Genomic DNA, 23,185 nt, shown 5'->3' on the forward strand with positions numbered 1-23,185 from the left:
AAAGCCGAGGTCATTGCTGGCTCCAGAAGCGTTACCTCGAGAAAGACACAATCACCTCAAGCAAATCAAAGGAAACATCAGACAACAAAAATTAGGAATGTTCAATTTTAAAATGGGAGGAGGAACTACACTCTTTAAGAATGCCAATATCAGGGCCTGAGTGGCTCAGTTGGTTGAGTGTCTGACTTCGGCCCAGGTCATGATCTCATGGCTTGTGAGTTCAAGCCCCGCATCAGGCTCTGTGCTGACAGCTCGGAGCCTGGAGCCTGCTTTGGATTCTGTGTCTCCCTCTCTCTGTGCTCCTCCCCTGCTCATGCTCTGTCTCTCTCTTCTCAAAAATAAATAAACGTTTAAAAAAATTTCTTAAAGAAACATTAAAAAATATATTAATAATTTCAAGATGATAATGTCTGACAATTAAAGCATAGGGCCAAACCAATTTGACAATAAACTTCATATATTGAAAAAAAATAAAAATAATAAAAATAAAAAAATAATAAAGCATAGGGCCTTCTGAGCATGGCCCAGGGTGGCCACACAGGTCACAGACCACACCCTGTGCTGGGAACTTTACATAAGCTATTTCTCATCTTACAAAGATCTTCGAGGGGGCATTTTTTTGTTTTCATTTTAATTCCAGTTAGTTAACATACAGTGTTATATTAGTTTCAGGGGTACGATATAGTGATTCAACACTTCTGTACATCACCGGGTGCTCATAAGGACAAGTGACCTCCTTCATCCCTGTCACCTATTTAGCCCATCCCCCTCCCAGCCTTCAAAGGGGCATTTTTACTGTCCACTGAGTTGATGAGGAAGCTGAGCCCCGAGGTGTGTAAGTGAACAAGACATAGCTAGGAGGGCTCAGTAAAGAATGAGTGGCTAAATACATGAATGGATGGGTGAATGAATGAATGAAAGTGGTTAGTGGCGAATGGCTCTGACTTCAAGGCCAGTGTGGTTTCAGTACACTATAAGTTCACTGAAGAACACCCCCGAGGATTCTAGAAGCCAGCTGGGCTGAGTTAGCAGAATCCTGGGTCTGACTGTTTTTCTGACCTGGCTTTACGTGCAGGTTATCACAGCTCTGAGAAACCACAGAAACTCAGCCCTGCAAACTTGCACAAGATGTGACAACACCAAGTGGCAGCACTTGGGACCCTCCGTACCAATTCTCTCGGTCTCCCATGAAGTCACAGCTGCCAGGGCCTGTAGACTTCCTTACCTCGGAACTTACCATATGAAAGGTCCGTCTGTCATTAGTCCCAAACCAGTCTACTGTGAGTCAGAACTCATGGTGTTATAAGCCTCCAGCACCTTCTATATCCTATTACACACTTTATACGGTGGCAACTTTTTAAATTTCTTTTTAATGTTCATATTTGAGAGAAATAGAGCACAAGCTGGGGAGGGGCAGAGAGGTGAAAACAGAATGTGAAGCAGCTCCAGGCTCCGAGCTGCGAGCTGTCAGCACAGAGCCCGATGTGGGGCTCGAACTCACAGACCGCGAGATCATGACCTGAGCCGAAGTTGGACTCAACTGACTGAGCCACCCAGGCACCCCCTGGTGGCAACTCTTCTCTACCTTCTGAGTGTAGGTTTGGTATCTGGAAAAGCCAAAAGTCCTTGTATGCCAAGCTGAGTAAAGTTGAGAATGTTGTCTAGATCTGCTTGTTTTTTCCTACATAAGAAGAAAATGTATATGGTAATAAAGTAATGGCTTCAGAGCTTATCCTTCCAAAAACATGTTCTAACACTCTTCTGAGGAAAGTGCATGGTTATAAAAGGTGCATAATCTTTGGACGTGAAGGACTAGTCCTCTGGGAGCAGGGAGGCGGGAATTCATTTAGAGGTAAAAGTCAAAACATTCATTCTAAAAAGACAGTCTCATTGAATCAGTAATCCAAAACCTCTCAACAAAGAAAAGCCCAGGACCAGATGTTTTCACTGGTGAATTCTACCAAACATTTGAAGAAGAATTAACACCGGTTAGTTCTTCCAAACTCTTCCAAAAAATTGCAGAGGAAAGAACACTTTCAAACTCATTCTGTGAAATGAGCATGATACCAAAGCCAGATAAACACTCTATAATAAAAGAAGATTATAGGCCAATATCCCTGACAAATATCAATGCAACAATCCTCCACAAAATACTAGCAAAAAGATTTCAACAGCACATTACAAAGATTATACACCATGACCAATTGGAATTTATTTCTGGAATGCAAAGATAGTTCAATGTATGAAAATCAATCAACATAATACATCACTTAACAGAATGTAAAGAAAAAAAACACATGGTCATCTCAATTGATGCAGAAAAAGCATTTGACAAAATTTAACACTCCTTCTTGATAAAAACAACAAACTAAGAATAGAAGGAAACTGCTTGACTATAATAATGGATGTGTGTGTGTGTGTGTGTGCGCGCGCGCCTAGGTAGCTCAGTCAGTTAAGTGTCTGCCTCCTGATTTTGGCTCAGGTCATGATCTCACGATACATGGGATCGAGCCCCGCATTGGGCTCTGCACTGTCAGATTCTTTCTCTCCCCCTCTCTCTGCCCCAACCCCACTCATGTTCTCTCTCTCTGTGTCTCAAAATAAATAAACATTTTCTAAAATGGCTGTTTACACAAAGCCAACGGTTCACTTTATACTCAATGGTGAACAACTGAAAGATTTTCCTTTAAGATCAGGAACAAGACCCGTATGACTGCTTTTACCACTTCTGTTCAACACAGCACTTCTTCCAGGGGGTCTGGGTGGCTCAGTCAGTTGAGTGTCCAAGTCTTGATTTCAGCTTAGGTCATGATCGAGCTGCCCCTCTCCCCTGCTTGTGCTCTCTCTCTCCAAAATAAAAAAAAAAATTTTTTTTAACGTTTTTATTTATTTTTGAGACAGAGAGAGACAGAGCATGAACGGGGGAGGGTCAGAGAGAGAGGGAGACACAGAATCGGAAGCAGGCTCCAGGCTCTGGGCCATCAGCCCAGAGCCCGACGTGGGGCTCGAACTCACGGACCGCGAGATCGTGACCTGGCTGAAGTCGGACACTTAACCGACTGCGCCACCCAGGCGCCCCCAAAAAAAAAAAATTTTTTTAATTAAAAAAAAAAATCTGTGAACTCACTCGAGTTCCAGAATATGCAAATCAACACATAAAAAATAAGTTGTTTATATGGACTAAAACTGAACGTTCCAAAAAGGAAGTTAAGAAAACAATTCCATTTACAATGGCATCAAGAAAAATAAAATACTTAAAATAAACTTAACCAAAGACGTAAAAGATTTGTACACTAGAGACTGCAAAACATTGCTGACAGAAATTAAAGGCAACACAAATCAATTGGGAAACATCCTGTGTTTGTGGGTTGGGAGGCTTAATGTTATTAAGATACCAAAACTACCCAAAGCCATCTACAGATTTAATGCAATCCCCATCAGAATCCCAATGGAATTTTTTGAAGAAATAGAAAAATTCATCTTAAAATTCATGTGGAATCTCAAGGGATCTTGAATAGTCAAAGTGACCTTGAAAAAGAAGAACAAAGTTGAGGCCTCACGCTTCCTTCTTGTTTCAAAACATTATGCAAAGCTGCAGTAATCAAAACAGGATGCTACTGTCATCAAGACAGGCTTAAAGGACGATGAACGGAACGAGGAGCCCCAAAATAAACCCTGGAATGGTTAAATGGCTTTCAACAAAGGTGCCAAGAACATTCATGGGGAATGGACAGTCTCTTGAAGAAATGGTTTTGGGAAAACTGGACATCCACGTGCAAAATGAAGCTGGACCCTCATCTCACATCGCATAGAAAAACTAACTCAAAATGGATCAAAGATCTAAACAGAAGAGTTAAAACCATAAAACTCTCAGAAAAAATACAGAAGAAAAACCTCTTGACATTGGAATTGTCAATGGTTCCTTGGACACGGCAGCAAGGACACAGGCAACAAAAGAAAAGATGAGGGACATCAAAATTTAAAACTTCTGTGCAGCATGGGAAGGCAGGCTGGGGCAGCCGCTCTGGAAAACAGCACACAGGGTCCTCAAAACACTAAAAATAGAACCACCCTATGGTCCAGCAATTGCACTACTAGGCATTTATCCAAGGGATACAGGTGTGCTGTTTCGAAGGGACACATGCACCCCCATGTTTATAGCAGCACTATCAACAATAGCCAAAGTACGGAAAGAGCCCAAATGTCCATTGATGGATGAATGGATAAAGAAGATGTGGTATATATATATATACAGCGGAGTATTACTCAGGAATCAAAAAGAATGAAATCTGGCCATTTGCAACTACGTGGATGGAACTGGAGGGTATTATGCTAAGCGAAATTAGTCAGAGAAAGACAAATATCATATGACTTCACTCATACCAGGACTTTAAGAGACAAAACTGATGAACATGAGGGAAGGGGAAAAAATAATATAAAAACAGGGAGGGGGACAAAACATCAGAGACTCATAAATATGGAGAACAAACAGAGGGTTGTTGGAGGGGTTGTGGGAGGGGGGATGGGTTAAATGGGTAAGGGGCACTAAGGAATGCACTCCTGAAATCACTGTTGCACCATATGCTAACTAATTTGGATGTAAATTTTTAAAAATAAAATTTAAATAAATAAATAAAGTGCTACTCCAGAAAAATCAATAAATAAAAATAAGAATAGCCAACAAGCATATGAAAAGATGCTCAATATCACTGAGAATTAGGGAAATGCAAATCAAAACCACACTGAGATATCACCTCTTACTAGTTAAGTTGGCTACCATCAAAAAAGAAAAAAACAGGGGCGTCTGGGCGGCTCAGTCGGTTAAGCATCCGACTCTTGATTTCAGCTCAGGTCATGATCTTGCGGTTCATGGAATCAAGCCCCACACTGACAGCATAGAGCCTGCTTGGGATTCTCTCTCTCTTCCTTTCTCTCTCTGCCCCTTCCCCGCTCACGGGTACACAAGCGCTCTCTCACGCTCTCTCAAAATAAATAAATAAACTTTTAAAAAGGAAAGAAAGAACAGGAAAAAAAAAAAAAACCAAGCGTTGATGAGGATTTGGAGAAACTGGAACCCTTGTGCGCTGTTGGTGGGAATGCAAAATGGTGTAGCCTCTCTGGTAACCAATATGTTTATTCAAATAATTAAAAACAAAATTGCCATGTGACCCAGCAATTCCACTTCTGGATACACCCCAATGAACTGCAAGCAGGGTCTCAAAGAGATATTTACACACCCAAGTTCATAGCAACACCGTTCACAATAGCCAAGAAGTAGAAGCCACCCAAGTGTTCATCAAACCATGGGGGATAAACAAAACGTGGTCTATCCATACAATGGAATGTTATTCAGCTTTAAAAAGGACGAAACCTTGTCACAGGCGGTAGCATGGATGAACCTTGAGGACTTTATGCTGAGTGAAACAAGCCAGACCCAGAAGGACAAGTTCTGTGTGATTCCACTTAACATTTAGGTACTTAGAGTCGTCAGAGCCACAGAGACAGAAGGTAGAGTGCTGGGTTCCAGGGCCGGCCGAAGAGGGGAATGGGAAGTGGTTTCCGTTTTGCAAGATGAACAAAGTCTGGATGTGCATGTGTGAATATACTTAACAGCACTAAACTGTACATTTCAGTGGTTAACGTAGCAAATTTCAAGTTCTGTGTACTTGGTAACAACTCCGAATTGTTTCTGGAAAGGTGGTGACATCACCTTTCAGCTCTAACGCGGACAGTGGTTTGCGCCGGTCTCCCAGGATGGGGTCGCTGCCTGGAAGGGAATTCTGTTCACTACATCAGCATGGTGTTCTCATCTTTCTAAGGCACGGTGGAGCTGTTCTCTCTCTGGGTTTTCTGTGGCAGAAAGAGGATGACATGTGTGGTGTGTGTGTGTGTGCGTGTGTGTGCGCGTGTGTGCGTGTGGTGCATTCAGCAAACTGTAGAGTTCCACCCAGATGGACAATTTCTTCTTAAATGAAGTTCTGGCTTTCGTACCCATCACCTTCTGCGGCGCTCACGGTAACCACGAAGGGGAAAGGGTGGGTTGTGTCATATCCGTTTTTACGTGGGTTTAGACCGGGGTTTCTCCACCTCGGCGCTGTTGACATTTGGGATGGGAGCGTGCTTTCTTGTGGAAGCTGCCCTGTGCGCTGGAGGGTGTTCAGGAGCCTCCCTGGCCTCTAATCACTAGGTGCAGGTCGCACCCTCCACCCAGCTGTGACAAACAAAACTGTCTAGACATTGCCAGGTGTCCCCTGGGGAACAAAATCACCCCTGTTTTAAGAACCATCTGTTTAGAGGGCTTGAGTGAGGTGGGGGAATAGGGACAGCTCCCAGAATATCAGCCCCAGCGTGTTTTGTTTGTTCGCTCCCTCTCGCTTGCTTGACCGCCGCATGCCTCTCTACGCACATCTTTCATTAGTTTATTTCCAGCTAGAACTTCGTGACGGGGCCATGTTTCCTGCCTGTTAAAACCAATAACCCACAACTTAGGACAAGAACTCAAACTCAACACTTGAGCGGCCTGCAGCTACTTATCAACACCTTGCCTTCCAGCAAGCTCTCTGCTCCCTGGCAGCCGCTGAACGTTCCCTCCTCTCTCCCAAACCTCCTAACCCGGGGTCTCTAATGCTCTTGTGGTATCCTTGTCTTCATCTCGGGTTATTTCCATCCTGCCTTATCTCTTTCGCTGGACTTGGGGATTTAAGAGGGAGAAAGAAAGGGACTGTATTTCACCCTAGTCACATGAAAATGAAATTATATTTTGTGTTGTTTCCCTTTTTAATACCTTGGATGTGAAATTCATTAAAATATTTAGAACGCTTTTTTTAGAACTTTCATAGATGGTTTTAGAACCACCCGTGAAACTTGATGGTTTCCAAACCTTCCTAGATGGTTCACCTTTTTGTGTCCCCGGGGGGAGGACCCCAGACACGCGCTGCAGGATTGGGTGGCTAGTGGGACCAGCTAGGGGGACAGACTGGCTCGTGGCACTTTTCAAAGCTCTTCAAGAGCCAAGCAAAAGGCTTTACTTCATTTAACAGAGCTCTCTGGGTGCCCTTGAGCCTAGAGGTGGTGTTTTGGGGGGTGTCGTTGGGTCCTTGAAACTGAATAGCGCTTCGCATCAAACCGTTGCCCATTCGGTGGCACCTACACTTACCAAGCGCCCGCCGTGCACCCGGCACCGTGGTCGGCACTCCACATGGGCACATACGTGGGTATTTCATTTCAATGCAAGCCAACTTATATTTACTCCCTATGGCTCCACGCCAAATCTGCAGGCAAATGTGTAGTGAGTGAATAAATAGGTCCAACTTCAATAAGAAATGAGTTCTTTAATGACGTGTCAGTGGAAATCAAGTCAGGAAAAGGGGTGGGGGGGTGAGTAAATGAGTTGAACTTCTACAGTGGGGAAGTGTCAGGGGTGGCCCTGAAGAAGTTACTATCCAGCCCAGGCCCTAGGCACCTCCCCCGACTACCCCGCCAGCAGAAGGTGGGGGAGGGCTGGTGACATGGACACATTGGAGGGGGTTGCCAGCATGTCCCAGGCTCTGGGGGAGGACGGCCAATGAGAGCAGCAGGAGGAAAGAGAACAGTCTGAGAGGCGGGGCTAGGCCACAGCAGCAGTGGGATCTGTGAACAAACGGTAGGCCCTGGGAAACACAGGGTGCCTAGGACGTGATTGCTGCCTCGGGAGGCTCAGCCGAAAATTCAAACGTACGAGACCACCTCGGTGCTCAGACGGCCCAGCGGGGCAGGACCGAAGCCGCCGGGGCTGGTGTCCAGCGAGCCAAGAGAAGGGGCTTTCTGGGTCGAGGAGATCAAAACTGCAGCATGGCAGACACGGCCGGGTTGGGACCGGCGTCAGAGGAGGACGTGAGGGCAGGGCCACTGTGTCATAGGCATCCTTGAAGATAAGAGCTTCTAAAAGTGGAGGTATGAAGGGGCAGCTCTGATTCTGAACCAAGGGCCTTCTCTCTGCCCTGCTTTTACGCACCCCTTCTGCTCTCCAGAGTGAAGCAGCAGGCCTCTCTGCGGGTCGATGGCTGGTGGCGGCAGGGCAGCCGGAAAACTAGATCCTCTGGGGCCCTCTCTGCTCCTCCAGAGAGACCTCAGGGGCCTAACTGAAGCAATCCATCCTCTGGGGAAGGCAGACGCGGGAAAAGCATTTCTAGGTTACTAAAGGCCATCGCAGAAACGTGTCCCAGAAGTGTCAGGGTCTGAAGAAGAGAGGTTTTTCTGTGATATGGGCAGCGCCCTGATGAACATAGAAGATGGGGGCACTCAGAAGAGGTAACCCCAGGCACACGTGCACACACACGCGCGCGCACACACACGAGGATGAAGGTGTACACAATCTCTGTATCTCATTGATAGCGGCTTTTGAATCCCTTTTTTTTTTTTTTTTTTTTTTTTTTGAGAGGGGCTACATCTATCTCTAGTGTTTCTGTAAATGCCACAGCAGCCAGGACACTGTGCCATACCTAGCGTCCCCTGTGACTGTCCCATAAACTAACTGCTGGCTGACATTGGTTGTGGGATGGCCCCCTAGTGGGGGCAAAGGAAACCCAGTTCAATGGCCAGGGAGGAACACGTGGGTCAGGCAACGGTGCTGATCCCAGTGCCTCTGGCCACTGTGATTTCAAGGTCACTAGGCAGCTTCCCGGGTGTCCCGCAAACTGAAACTGACCTGATGAATACCTAACCTGAAACATGTTGACACTCTATCCTGAATGTCAGGTCTGGATTTCCGTGCCAGCGAAGACACCTCTATCAGCGTGTTGCAGACACAGCTCAAACTCGGTGGGCCCCACGACTGCAACCGTGTTCCCTGGAAAACCGCTTCCCTGCTTGTGTCCCTTTCTTGCCACCGCCTTGTCCAAGCTACAAAAGGGGGCGTGAGCCTTACTGTGGCTCTCTCCTGCCTGCGCAAGTCTACCTCCGGGGTATTTGTGATCCTTCCTCCTGTTCTTGCCATGGAGACGCCTCACCAGCACACACCTTGGACCCCAGATCCCAGTTGCTCTCTGACCTCCTACCTTTACCCTTTACGCCCAACATTCCTGCCAGAGAGGTCTTCTGGGTGCACATGTTGAGTCTGTCACTCCCCAGTTTAACATCCTCCGGGGACCCCAAATCCCATTCAAAAAGAAGTCCAGCTCCTTGGCAAGGCTTACCAGAGTCTGAATCGGGAGACTCTTTCCTTCATTCCCATCTCTCGCCATGACAAAATACTCTGGTGAAGGGCTCTTGGGTGCTTCTGAGCCAGACTCTCGCGCCCCAGTCCCCGTAGACTTGCTGAGCGCCACATCCTTCTGACTGCTGGCTTTCTTCCATTTCTGCCTCAAGGACGTGGAGTGGGGGACAAGGGTAGTGCCTTGTTCACAGCGCAATCCCTTGCCCTGTGCTTTGCACACAGTGGGCGTCAAACATCCCTTGAGTGAATGAATGATGTGCAACACTGCACCAGGGGCTATGATCCAAGGATATCAGCAGCACAGACTTGTCTTGGAAAAGTCCCTCAGCTCCCTTAGAGCTCCATGGTCATAAACTAATAGTTTTAGAACTACTCCTGTTAGACATGGGTATATACTGGGTTTGTTAAATTGACAGCATGTTTATTTTTAAAAATGAAACGTTGGGGCGCCTGGATGGCTCAGTTGGTTAAGCGCCCGACTTGGGGACTTGGGCTCAGGTCATGAACTCACTGTTTGTGGGTTCCGGCCCCACATCCGGCCCTGTGCTGACAGCTCGGAGCCTGGAGGCTGCTGCGGATTCTGTGTCTCCCTCTCTCTCTGCCCTTCCCCCGCTCATGCTCCGTCTCTTTCAAAAATAAAATAAACATAAAATTTTTTTAATGAAACGTTATTAAATTAACGAGTGGCATTGTTCTACCCCCTCCCCCATGTTCTTTATTTGTTTGGATAAACTACTGACCCACTCAGAACCGTTTCTTCTGCACCACCAGCCGTTTGAGGCTGTGCCGTTTACCTGCAGCTATATTCGTCTGAAGGCGAAGGCGTACATTCAGACACCTGCAGGCAGAACTTAACTTTCAGGACCTCCCACGACACTCCTCACTTTAGATCTTTTTTTTTTTTTTTTCTTCCTCTTCTTTTAGCTTTCTCATCGCAGAGCAGAACAGAATAACCGAAAACGCTTTGCCTAGCAACTTTCAAGAGCGAAAACCGGGGCGTAAGAAAACGCAATGTGTCTAAGCGCCGGGTTAAGATCCAGCCCCTCCATCATGACGTGTGAGGCAACGCTTCTCACGCGTGCATCCGTTCACTCCCGGAGGCTTATTACCTAACGCTTTTCTGCAGGCTCCGTGCCTGTCATTAGTGCTCTCCACTGGTTTTTGCCACCAGACAGGCTGCGGAAGTAGTATGTTAACAAGCTAACCTTCTTCCTTCGCAAAACTCATCTCCCCAGAGCTGTTAGCGAGCTGAGACAAACCACGTGACCGCCCGGTCACAATGCAGCGGTCTCCTCACGTGGTTTAAGATCGGGCCAAATTGAAGAATAAAATAAAATCCCATTGGCGCAGCTGAAGCCTGACCAGTGGGGCGGGGCCGACACGGAAGGAGGAGGGAGGGCCTCGGGGGCGGGGCCTGGGACCTGGGGCGGGGCCCAGTGGGGCCCAGCGAAACTGCCGCTCGCGCGGCCCCGGGCCTCCTCGGCCGGCCCTGCGCTCCCGCGCGCTGGCGCCTTAGAGCCTGGGGAGCGCCGCGGGGGCGGCGAGGAGGCGAGGCCGAGAGGTTGCCGTTCACGCCAGGCCACGTCCCGCCGGCTGCAGAAGTTGTTGCCATCCGTTTCAAACGTGGCTTTTCCACGCCGGACTTGTCCCCTGCTCGCTCCGTCCTGCACCTGCGCCGCGTGTGCCGGCCAGTCGCCGCCGATGCAGCCCCACGCCCCCTCCCAGACTGGGCTCGGCTCACCCGACCGGCCCCTCGCCGCCGCCGCCGCCGAGGAGATCCCCGGGAGCCGGAGCGCTTCAGGGAACGAGGGGGTGGGACCGGTGCCGCGTGCAGGGGCGGGGCTGCGGGGGAAGAGCGTTAGAGGGCACGTGAGGGCGCCTCGACCAATGGCAGGACTCCTGGGGGCCAGCGGGGCGGGGACGTCGCGGGGGCGGGGCGGGGCGGGGCGGGAGCGGCGGGCCGGGCCGGGCCAGGCCGGCGGTGGGGGGGGGGGCTGAGGGGGTGACTGGGGGAGGGGTGGGGCGGGGCGGGCCGGGGGAGGGGCGGGGAGACGCCGCCGCCGCTGCCGCCGCCGCCGCCGCCGCCGCCGCCGCGGCTGCCGCAGCCTGTGGGAGCCTGGAAAAGGGGAAGTGCGAACGAGCGAGCGTCTCAGTCCCCGAGCGGCGGCGGCAGCGGCGGCGGCGGCGGCGGCGGGGGTCGCGACGGCCGGGGCGGGGACGCTGCTGCTGCTGCTGCTGCTGCTGCTGCTGCGGGGGGCAGGCGGCGGCGGCCCGCACCAGCCATGCCGAATAAAAACAAGAAGGAGAAAGTGAGTCCGGGCTCGGGCCGCCGGACCGGCCGGGGCGGGGAGGGCAAGGGGCAGCGCGGAAGGCGGGAGGGAACTGGCCGGGAGCGGGGTGCGGCGGGCTCCGGGCTCCGGCGGGCGCAGAAGCGCCGCTCCGGGGTGGGGGTGGGGGCGGGGGCGCCGGGGCCGCGGGGCCCAGGACGGGCGGGGGTCCCGACGAGCCAGGGCGGGCGGGCGGGCTTGCGGGGGCGCGACCGCCGTGAGGGCGGCGTGGGCGTCGGGCCCCAGGTGGCGCGCGCGGTGGGCGTGAGGGGGCAGGTGCGGCCGCGGAGGTGGTTGACCCAGCCTCGCAGACGCGCAGGAGGGACCCCCGGACCGGCGAAGGGGAGCGAATGGCTCTGGCTGGCTGTTGGTGAAGAGGGACGCTCTGGGGCTCTGAAATACTATTATTATCCTGGGTGGCGGCGGGGATGGCCGTGAGTGCGCTGCGTTGCATTTGGGAGTCGGGGGGGGGGGGGGTACGCTTCTGCTCCAGGTGGAGCTTGGTAGCGTCTCAGAGTCACCCCAGAAATCCCCGCTCAGGTGGGAGGCAAGAAAGGGATGCGGTGTGGCTCTGTCGAAACACGGAGAGCACCTTACATGTGGGTTTATCTATTTCTGCCTGAAGTTTTCAACGCCAAATACACATCAGGAAAACGAGGAGAGTCTGAACTGGGGGGTGGGGGTGTCGCATCGCAATATTCTATGGTAACTAAGTGACGTGAGGCAGAATTTCTTGGTGGTATTGATTAAAATTAGCGGAAGTTCTGGTTAAATGGTATAAATCGGGTTTTAAACTGCATTTGGGGTTGTCTGATGTTTGGCAGTCTAAAAATTGAGAAGTCTAATTGACTCTGCTTGATATTTCCCAGGAATCACCAAAAGCAGGGAAAAGTGGAAAAAGTTCCAAAGAAGGACAAGACCTAATAGAATCAGAGGTAACTGCTCTCAAATATTTCCTTTCTGTTTTGTCGTGAACACCTTTTAACTAAGGGCAGAAAAACAGCGTGGGCGAGAAAACACCAGGGTCTTCTAGAGTGTTTTCCTGCATGAGATTTTCTCTTAGTCTCCTTCGTAACCTGAAATTTTGGTTCTGTAGGTTTTACTGTTTCCGTCTGGGAAAATGTGGATGTGTTTCTGGAAGCTGTATCTGCAGCTGGTAGTTTAAGTTCATAACCCCCACCCCAAATCTAGCAGCTCTCACTGTTGTTCGGGCTCCATTTAGCTCTCAGATTCTCCCCTCCCGTCCTTCCCCAGCAACCTGGTCCCTCTCAGCGTCTCCTCCTCTTCCTTCCATCACCTTTCCTTTCTCTGACCAGGCCTGTGCCGCCCGTGTCCCACACGACCTCTCCTGTTGACGTCTGATTCCTTTAGCCTCTTTCTCCCAGAGCATCGGTACCATTCAGTTTATCTAGTTCGGGCATTTTTATACGACCTTCTCTCTTCTACTTGTGTTCTCTGTCTGCGTGGGCCAGTTGTGACGACTTCTGCTTCTCACCTGCGGGCTCATTGAGGAACAACCCAAATGCTCACGGAGGCCTGTGTCTACCTGGCGGGGTTGGGGTCATTCCTTTGACACCATTGAGAGCGTGTGCAGAGCCAGCACTCTGCCTGGTCTTGTCTTGCCTGCGACGAGTGCTTGGACTGGAGCACCCCAGGCTAAGGACCCAGGAGCTGACTCCACCCAGGCAGAGCTAACTGGCCCTTGTGGATCATTGGTGGCCGAGAAACTGCTTGATTCAGTGTCGCAGTCTCTAGAGCTGGGTCATCGAGGTCCCTGGTCTTATCACAGATGACATTAGTTTGTAAGTGTCAGCCCCCTTCCTGTAAGCCAAGTTAGAATGAGTTCAGTTCTGTCTGGAAAACAGTTAACTGGCAATTATCAGCAGTGGGCTTTTTTTTTTTTTTTTTAAGTCCCAGCGTTATCTTTTCCTTACAATTTGGTGCATCCTAAGCCTCCCTCCTCTTCAGCAGGTGGTTTATTCCAGCAAATCTGTCGCCTTCCCCAAAGCAAAAAGGAGAAATCCCAAAAAGTTTCTTAAATAGTTAGGGATTATTTATGCCAGCCTTTCCCTGCCCTTTGTTTATAGCCGACAATCAAGTTTTACTGTGGCATTCTTGCTTTTGACCTGCCTATTTCCGTGTCACTCTTTGGACTAAATTGATTTAAGTGCAGTGCAATCACTCTGCAAGGTGGATGCTTTTTCTATCATTTACGGAGCTTTTATTGCAGCCGCAAAGGCTTCTGGTGCTCCCCAAACCTTTCTTGCTCCCATACCTGTCTCTCTCACTGTTAGTGTGTCAGAGGACATCGGTGTGTATCACTCGTTTATTCCTGTTCGATCAGAAAGAACTGGTTAGAAGGGCGGATAATGTTAAGTTTGAACCTGAACCATCCCTCAGCAGCTCAAAGACAACCAGAACCACTAGTAAGTCAAATGCGTGTTTTTAAGGTGGACTGAGTTCCTAGACTGTCAGTTGCTTAAGACTCTTGAGGTGTGGCCTGCAGTGCCCGAGTGTGATGCCCCACTTGTCTTTTTGTATTTTTTCTAGTGCTACTAAGAGCTGGAGCCACAGAGCTTGAATTACCACCGACAAATACTGAAATGGTGGGCCCTTCACTCCTCATAAGGACACCAGAGGCAACATGGCACACTAATCACGACACTTGGGAGACCCCTGTGTCCGTTATTTTGCAGGAATGCAGATTGGGGCACTGCAGTGCACCTGAACTTTGCGTTGAGCCTGACTTTTTTTTTTTTTTTTTTTTTTTTTTTAATCGTTGCTTTCCCTCCTCCGTCTTCGTCTTCGTGTTGTGCCTTCACCTCTGGTTCCGCCCACTTACCAAACATGATTGACTCAGGCGCATTAAACCCTCATTCTTTTCCTCTCCTGTCAACGCTGCTCCGAACTTGAACGTTTTAACCTGAACGATTCAGATAGGACTGCCGTGCCGTGCCGCTTTTCAGACCTGTTCAGTGTCACGTCGCCTTCACGGCCAGGCCAGCCTGTGAACTCACCTGTGTTCGGGCAGCTACCGCAGTCAAGGCTTCACAGCCTGAGAGGCGGGCAGAACAGGCCGCCCGCCCAGAGCAGGGTAGCCAGGCTTGGGAAGTAATCCCGGCAGAGAAAACCTAAAAGAACTTGGCCTACTGTTGATTGACTTAATACACCACTGCGAGACTGGAAAGGGTCCTCATACTAAAATCCTGGCTGCCTGTAACCCAGCCTCATAGAAGACAGAGAAGCAAGTGACATACACTGCAGAACACTTTTGGGTTAAACAAAGGAACATTTGATGGCGTGGGGTCTTTAGGAAGGAAGATGAAGTCCCGCCTTAACAGATTGTAAGGGATAGAGCGGTGTAGGGGAAAGTATTTTAGCCTGGGGGTTATTAGATAGTAACACTGCTGACTCCTGGTTGCCATAAATGATGTCACCTGACTTCTGTGGCCCTGTTTCCTCACCCCTGAAAACACTTGGTGAGTTTCCAGCGTGGCCGTTTTTAACTCTGTGGGACAGATTAGGCATGACCCACAACTTCTCGAAAGAACTTTTCCCTGCGAGATGTATGGCAGAATATATCTTCCAATGTAACAAGATACCGTTAAAGGTTCTAACTGATGCTGTGCACATTTTGCTTTTTCTAGAAACTACTCCTTGAATGGTGTGTGTTGGTACTTTTGTTTTACTCGCTTTCAAATACGATGTTTAAGTTTGACTTCTCCACATGTGTCCTGGGAACCAGAGCTTCTGCCCAGTACCTACGGGTTTATTTCATGGCACACTTTGAAGGAGTGAGGCCGCAGATGGGCTCCCGGGGAACCGGAAGTTGGAGAACTCAGGAGATGGGCCGAGGGAACTCAGCTTGGAGCAGCCGTTCCCAGTGTGACCTTCAGAGCTGTGGAAACCTCACGAGGCACACTTGATGAATATCCAGAGTCTTAATAAATCGCTCAGAGGTTCTTAAAGTCCATTTTAGAAGACTGAGACCATGCCGTGGTAGTAGTTGTTGATAGTAGTTGCCTTAATTTGTACACTGCGTCCAAAGTTCTGTTTTCGCAAGTGTCTGTGCTCTTTGTAAAGTGACTTGTTTTAAGCATATTAAAGGTTGTTTCCGTGTTGTTCTCTGGCCGTGTATTTCGCATGTCCTGCTTCGGCTCAGTTTTGTTTGAAAGTCTCTACAGCATCGCTTATGTAATATGTGTTGCTGAAAAGAAAGCGCAACAGTCCTCTCTCCAACCTGTTAGCTTATTCTGACACCTTCTGCCTTTAGTAACAAGTCTTCTCTCTCTCTCATCTGTCCCTTTATATCCTCTCCCGCCCCCCTTGGTGTTGCAGAGACAGGGAGCCAGATATGCTGGGGTCCCGTAGGTGTAGCTGGGGGAGTCACGTCTTAGAAATTAAAACTGAAATTTCAAAAATATCGATTCATCTAATAGTAACAATACCCATTACACGGTAACGTAAATTCACATTTTTATGAAAAGTATCTTTTCAAGAAAATTTGACTTTCTAGTCCCTCGGCTGTGTTTTAACCCGAGTGCTGGAGGACAGTGAAAATAGTTTGTTGGTAGGTGTGCTTTCCGGGAAAGGCGGCTGTGATCATCACCCTTGCGAGGAGAGTCCCCAGCTCCTCCCCCGGAACATCAGAGCCACTGTCTGGGGGCCGAATTCTGAGCTTGAGCTGCAGCTGGGAGCCTCCGTGCCACATTCCCCATTGTTCTCCTCCCACTTTTTTTCCACACAACCCTAAACGGGACTCCAGTGACACTCAGGACCCAAAAGACTGGTACTTTATTTTTATTTTTATTCTTTTTTTGGAAATGCACATGCAACTATTAGTTCAGAGTGGGGTTCCCTACTTTTAATCGCCGCCCCTCGGCCCACTTCCCAAGCCACTCTGCAGCCCGTTTGCTTAGAGCCTGGTGTTCAGGAAAGAGAGGATCTGCAAAGCGGGTGATCAGCCGTGGGCTGGAGGGCATGTGAGTTAGGGGGAGGTGCCATGAGCTTCCCATCGCAGTGCCCACCTCTTCTCTGGGACCGAGTGACAAGCTGGACGCTCGGCAGACCCTGGGTGCCTCCACCCCACGCTCACCAGTGTTGACGGGTGGACCAGATGCTTCCCCGCGGGGCTGCCCTGTGCACCGTGGGATGTCCCCCAGCACCCTTGGCTTTCCCCACCAGGTGCTGCTAGCCCCGCACCCCCTCCACTTTTGACAACCAAAAGTTCCTCCAGACGTGGCCAGATGTCTCCTGGAGGGCGGAATGGCCCCTGGTGAGACCACTGCTCTAGAAAGACCCTCCCCAAAGGGTGAAGTGTGTATGTTTGCTCGTAAATCATGCCAAACACGTAGGCTTCCTTTAGAATGGCAATGCTCAAACCAAAGGAGCATCAGCACGCCTTTACAGTCCTAAAAATTACAATCCCCAAGAGCTTTTATTTAGGTCAGTTCTGGCCGATACTTTTATGAGAAATTAAAAGTGAAATGTTTAAAGTATTCATTAATTCATCTAATAGTAACACACCCGATACGTGTTAACGTAAGTAGCAGGTTTTTATGGGAAATAACTATCCACAAAAATTCACTGAGAAAAATGGCATCGCATCCTGCTTTTACAAATTTCTTTAATGTCTGGCTTAACAAGCTCACTGGCTCCTGGAGTCTGTTCCTGCATTCCGTCTGTTTTGATGTCACGTGTCTTGTGGCCTGTGAAAAAGTGACATAATGGTAGTTACAAAGGCAAATCGTGTCTTCGTATTCTCATAAAAGCACAGACCCCGGGAAGTGTCTATGGGACCTTCAGGGGTCCCCAGGCCTCACTTTGCGTGGTGCCCTTCCTATGCCCCTCACTGTCCGTCTGAGTCTCTTGGTCTTGTAAGTTCCCAGTCAGGCTCATTGACTCTGAACTTGAAGGGAAGCTGTCCTCACCCTCTTGGCCCGCATTTTTCCCATCTTTGACATTCGAGTAGCAATTATCGGCTCCACCGGTTATTTATCATTGACACTGACTTGTACGACGTTTGTGTACCCTGGTTTGCCTCCCTAACTAGATTAAGTACTCGAGGACAGCAACTTAACTTGATTCTCCCTTGTACTTGCCACATATGTGAGAACCTGGAGGCAAGAAATGTTTGTTTGTGGATTTTAAAAGTGCTCAGGAAGAAGGGGAGCTTCAAATCAATCAGCTTGCTGGGTTTTCCAGTTCGGTAAATTAGAGGGGAAAAATTGCTTCTCAAGAGGCTTGTTTCTTTATCATCTTTTGTTCCTCTAAGGAAATTTCAATGCAGAGAAATTTTCTCGCGGCATCATTTGTTTTAAATAAATAGCAGCGTCCTAAAGCAGAAGATTATGGTACTTAGGTCTTTTTCTAACGTCTTATGAAAGTTTTAAGAAGAGTTTTTTGTTTTGGGTTTTAGTTTTCTTTTATATAGCACCAGAGGCCAGGGGTAAGATGTATAGTCTCTGAGACCTTATGTTAATTAAAACAGTTCAGGGTAGGATTTCCTTTTATTTTTATTATTTTTTTTTTAACTTTTTTTTTTTTTAACGTTTATTTATTTTTGGGACAGAGAGAGACAGAGTATGAACGGGGGAGGGGCAGAGAGAGAGGGAGACACAGAATCGGAAACAGGCTCCAGGCTCTGAGCCATCAGCCCAGAGCCCGATGCAGGGCTCGAACTCACGGACCGGACCGCGAGATCGTGACCTGGCTGAAGTTGGACGCTTAACCCATTGCGCCACCCAGGCGCCCCTAGGATTTCCTTTTAAATAAGCTTTCCAATATGATCTTCTGTGCTTTGTATGTTTTATTTTGAGTTTATTTTGGTAATTTTTCTCAGTAGAACACACCTGCGTAGTTGACCCTTAAACAACATGGGGATTAGGGGTGCCAATACCCTCCCCCCCGAGACACACACACACAGTGAAAAATCTGTTGCATAACCATTGACTCCCCCAGAATTTACCTACTCATAGCCTACTGTTGACTGGAAGCCTTGCTGATCACATGAGCAGTCAATCAACACACATTTGGTATGTTACCGTTATTGTGTTCTAGATTCTTCTTTTTTTTTTTTTTAATGTTTGTTTACTTTTGAGAGAGAGACAGGCAGGTAAAGCAGCAGGTAGGAGCGGTCAGCACCCCTCTCCCTCTCCAGCAGAAACTCCATTACACGATAAGTAAGTAATTCCAGAAAGAGTTCGGCTGAATTACACGAAGCAATTGATAAAGTTTGCCGGGTCACGGCAGAAGCAGGGTGTCCGTGTTAAAGCAGTTGCGGGTGAGTGCAGGCCCGTAGCCCCGCGTGTAAGGGCGGAGAGCCTTCCGCCTGCATCTGCTGCGTGAGCCCGGCTGCCACCGGCGGGAATCACGTGATACGTCCCCAAGTCACAGGGAAAACTTCATGTGAAAGATGTCAGCTGTAAAAAGTCTCCCTAAAACATCGGGTGCCCGCTGAGGGGGGTCGGGGCTCAATGGCACCTGGCCCGGCGCCATCCGTACATCGTGGGCAGCCAAGATCTCCCGGGGCCCTGATCCCCGTCGGGTTTCAGAAGGGCCCCTGCGGGGAAGTGCTGCTGCCCACGCCCAGGCGGGGCGCTGTCATCTCCGTGTTCTCCACGTGGGGGAGCGAAGGCCAAGCCCAGAAACTGGGAGGGGGGAGGGGGAGTAATTAGTTTGAAGACCTTGGATTTTCCTTCGTCTTAAATATTTTATTAAGGTGAGACTTAGCCTGGCTCTAAAGGGATGGGAGCTGTGACCTCATGCTGTTTCTGCCCAGTGGCGACGTCACAGTACCCGGAGGGTGCTAGGCATTAGCCACATGTGGTTCTCTAAATTGCTGAAAATCAAATTAATTTAAAAATTCAGTTCCTCCATCACCCTAGCAGCACTTCGAGTGTGCGGGACCCGCACGTGGCTGGTAGCTACTCCATCGGACGGCAGATAAAGGACATTTCCTGCTTCACGGCAAGTTCTGATGGATAGAGTAGCCTTAGACCCTGCCAGTGTTTTCCAAAATAATTCCATTTGAGTGTGTGTATCTTACTTGACATTCGTCAGCTATTATCCTTTTTTTTTTTTTTTTTTTTTTTTATTTTACATTTTTATTCATTTTTAAGAGAGTGCTGCGGGGGAGGGAGGGACAGAGAGAGAGGGAGACACAGAACCCGAATCAGGCTCCAGGCTCCCTGCCGTCAGCACAGAGCCTGACGCAGGGCTGGAACCCACGAGCCACGAGATCATGACCTGAGCCGAAGTCGGTCGCTTAACCGACTGAGCCCCCCAGGGGCCCCATGTCGGCTATTACTCTTGATATAAAATGTCAAATGAGAAGGAAGTGGATGAAGGTAGGCAAAAGAGGAGAGTGGAAGAGAAGGGGATCGAGGGACGAGCAGAGGAGGCCTTGCCACCACTGCTCCGCGGCTGCCTGTGTTCTAGACCTGCGCCTGATACCCCCACGAGGCCGCGCGCTCCCCCGTAGGCTGGGCCTAGGGGAAACAACGTCCTTCTCATCTTCCTTTTCAGATCGTCTGTCTTTACTTGTTTTGGAGGTCAAAGCACACACGGTTAGCAAATAAAATAGCACAGAAACTACCCTCTCATTCCATCTGATCCACTTTCAGGAGCGGAGCTCTCTCCCCCGCTCTGCTGATTAGCCCCACGGTCCAGATCTTACAGGAACAAGTATTGCATGGCAGAGGGCGGGCTCTGGAGGAGGGCGCCCTGGCCGTGACGGGGGTGACCTTTCTCTCTCCCCAAGTTGTTTTCCTCCCTTCAGGCCATGCTCCTCCACCTCGTAGACCTCCCTCCGGGTGGCTCACTCATCCACAGTCACCCGGCAGGCGCAGCCTGAGACGCTCCTGAGTGCTGAGCGCCATCCTGGGTGCTGGGGGCGGGGGCAGCATGAGACACAGCAGGACACACGCACTCGGGCAGTTTGCTTTCAGCGAGTGCCAGGTGCGCTGGTGGTTGTAAGGGCACTGGCAGCGTTTGGTTCGAGTGCATCTCACACTTTGCAGAGTGGTGGTCCTGGGGCTCTCAACATCAGTAGCGCCCTCTGGTCACTGCGCTATCAAAACTGCACTTACGTGTTTCCAGAGGCTGCTTCACGTGGTCAGCAATGGTCTCACCAAGGAGATAATGTTAAAGGTGACACCTGAATGTGAAGAAGGAGCCAATAGTACAGAGATCCGGGAAGGGGCGTTCCAGCCAGAGGAAGTAGCTAGTGCAAAGGCCCTGAGGCAGCAGCGAGCTTGTGTGTCCACTGGAAAGAAGGCCAGTGTCTGTTCGGAAGGCTGAAGAGAAATGAGGGTGACTTGAGCAGGAGGGATAAAGTCAAAGAGATAGGCAAAGGCAAAGATCTTGTTGGCAGCCCGTGGCAGGATTTGATGGGAAGCCATTGAGGTGGTTTGAGCCAGGGAAGGGGGATGATCTAACTTAAGTTTGGTTTTTTTTTGTTTTTTTTTTTTAAGTTTATTTGTTTTGAGAGAGAGCGCATGCACGCCGGGCAGGGGCAGAGAGAGAGGGACGGGAGAATCCCCGGCAGGCTCCTCATGTCAGCACAGAGCCCGACACCAGGGTTGAACTCACGAACCATGAGGTCATGAGTTGAGCTGAAATCAAGGGTCAGATGCTTAACTGACTGAGCCACCCGGGCGCCCCTGACTTAAGTATTTAAAAAGCTCCCTGCTGTTGCTCTGCCATTGCTGGGTAGGAAACCGAAAGGCAAGAATTGGAACCAGGGACCCCTGGAAACATGCCCATCAGATGCCCGGTTTACACACAGGCAGGGGTGAGGCCCCAGCACAGCTGGCCATGGGCGCTGGACTCCGGTGGGCTTGTCAGCTGACCGCTCACTGGACAGGCCCAAGCTGAGAGCGTGCTCTTGTGGCTTCCAGCCCCGAAAGGCCGGAATGTAGAGAGCTTTGCTCTGAGCGGCGAGCTCCTACACTAGCAGCCTGAGTTTTTTCTACACAGTCTGGTTTCTCTGGAGACCACTTTTCTTGCCGCCATAAAAGCTAGAGGCTGACTGTCACAAACAGCAGGGTTGTCCCAGGACCACCTGTTGAAGAGACTGTTCTCCTGTTGAGAGGCCTTGGCTCCCAGTTCTGTCCCACTGATCTAAGTGGCTGTCCTTATGGTAGTACCATGCTCTTTAGATGAATATTCTTTTTTTTTTTTTTTAATTTTTGAGAGAGAAAGAGTACAAGCAGCAGAGGGGCAGAGAGAGAGAGTGAGGGAGACGGAGAATCCAAAGCAGGCTCCAGGCTCTGAGCTGTCAGCAGAGAGCCCGATGCGGGGCTCGAACTCACCACAACATCATGACCTGAGCTGAAATCAGGCGCTTAACCGACTGAGCCACCCAGGTGCCCCATAGATGACTATTCTTTGAAAAGATCTTAAAAGGCATGCAAATATGGGTTTCTTAGGCTGTGTATCCCATGGTGTCTGACACATAGTGGTGGTAGTTTGTCATAACATTGCAGAAGGGGAGAATTTGGGAAGATGCTGGAGGGTGGAATTGCTTGGCTGTGGGACACAAGGGAGGTGACGTCCGAAGTCCAGGGAGCGAGCAAGGTGCAAGTCTGCTTCCGCTGCTCCCTGCCTGATCCCAGGAGGTCGCCCTGCACCCTGGCTGGGGAAGGGCCCTGGTTCCGGCCCAGGACCGTATCTGGCTGTGATTAGCTTGGGGAGGGGGTTCCACACGCTGTCGGGGACGCCAGGAGAATTCTGTGGAGGGCGGTGCCCTCCCCCCCAGGTGCTGACCATTACATGTCCCTCTGGCTGCTGACGTTTGGAGCTGAGGAGAACGATGTGCTCAGAGCATCTCTGTTTCTCCAGGCCCCGCCTTTCTCTGTGGCTCAGGGATCCCTTCAGGCCACCCTCACCTCCTCAGGCCTCGCCTCCTTTCAGAATGCTTCTCACAGGGGACCTCATACGTCTGTGCACGGGGGGAGGCCATCAGATCTCTCCCTTCCAGCCGTCCTGTCCTGTGCATCCTCTGTTCTGTTGTCCCTGCACGTCAGGGCCCAGATCCTGCTCTTGGCTCAGCTGTCCCTCAGCCCGGCCTCCCCTCGGTGCTCTGCCCCCCGCAGGCACAGATCACGGTCAAGCCCCCCACCCCCGACAGCCCGATGTCTCTCCGGTGGCGCTTTTCCTCCCGGCCACCTCTCCAAAGCTGTTACGGACACTCCGGGCCTCCCCACCTGCCCTCACCGCCCTCAACAGCCTCCACCAGCCCCAAGGTGCTGAGGCCACCGCGTCGGACGGGTTGACCTCCTCCTTCCTGAAAGGCTTTCTTCCCCCAGCCCCATCCTGCCTCCTCCACCTCTTCCCACTCCGTGCTCCTCTGCTGGGCATCCTGGCTCATTCAGTGACTTCAGTGACCACGCAGATGGTGGCTTCCAAGTTCACATCCCAGCTCACGTGAGGTGTCCGAGGGCCGGCCGCGCAGCTGCACCGCCGGGCAGAGAGGGCAGCCAAGGGTGGGCAGGTGGCGGCCAGGACACCGAGGACAGGACTCAGCCGTTGTCCTCGGCAGAAAGAGAGCGTCTTGGGGGCACGAGGACAGGTGTCACCATGTCCTTTCAGACCCAGCATGCTCACGACCGGGCTTCCCCGCCCATTTCTCCTTCTCATCCCAGTGACCGGTGCCCCCAGCTGC

General features: G+C 50.4%; 1 protein-coding gene and 1 long non-coding RNA gene across 4 annotated transcripts in view; one reads left to right on the forward strand and one right to left on the reverse strand.

Annotated features, from left to right (window-relative positions):
- Positions 1 to 7,311: 7,311 nt before the first annotated feature.
- LOC123584336 lies at positions 7,312 to 10,928 on the reverse strand. 2 transcript variants are annotated; one of them, XR_006705356.1, is made up of 2 exons: positions 9,988 to 10,928; positions 7,312 to 9,335 (listed from the first exon to the last, which is right to left on the reverse strand). It is a non-coding gene; the product is annotated as an uncharacterized LOC123584336 (long non-coding RNA). The 2 variants fall into 2 exon arrangements; XR_006705357.1 differs by lacking the exon at positions 9,988 to 10,928 and adding an exon at positions 9,705 to 9,748.
- Positions 10,929 to 11,243: 315 nt separating this feature from the next.
- PPP2R5C (protein phosphatase 2 regulatory subunit B'gamma) overlaps positions 11,244 to 23,185 on the forward strand; it is a 130,404-nt gene continuing 118,462 nt past the window's right edge. The window contains exons 1-2 of one of the 2 annotated variants that reach the window (XM_045452125.1): positions 11,244 to 11,502; positions 12,390 to 12,455. In XM_045452125.1, coding sequence (XP_045308081.1) covers positions 11,476 to 11,502; positions 12,390 to 12,455 — 93 coding nt within the window. In that variant the 5' untranslated portion in view covers positions 11,244 to 11,475. Of the gene's footprint in view, positions 11,503 to 11,935; positions 11,955 to 12,389; positions 12,456 to 23,185 lie in introns of those variants that run through there. The other variant, XM_045452126.1, reaches the window with a different exon arrangement.

This window comes from Leopardus geoffroyi, chromosome B3, assembly GCF_018350155.1.
Source record: "Leopardus geoffroyi isolate Oge1 chromosome B3, O.geoffroyi_Oge1_pat1.0, whole genome shotgun sequence".
Classification (NCBI taxonomy): domain Eukaryota; kingdom Metazoa; phylum Chordata; class Mammalia; order Carnivora; family Felidae; genus Leopardus; species Leopardus geoffroyi.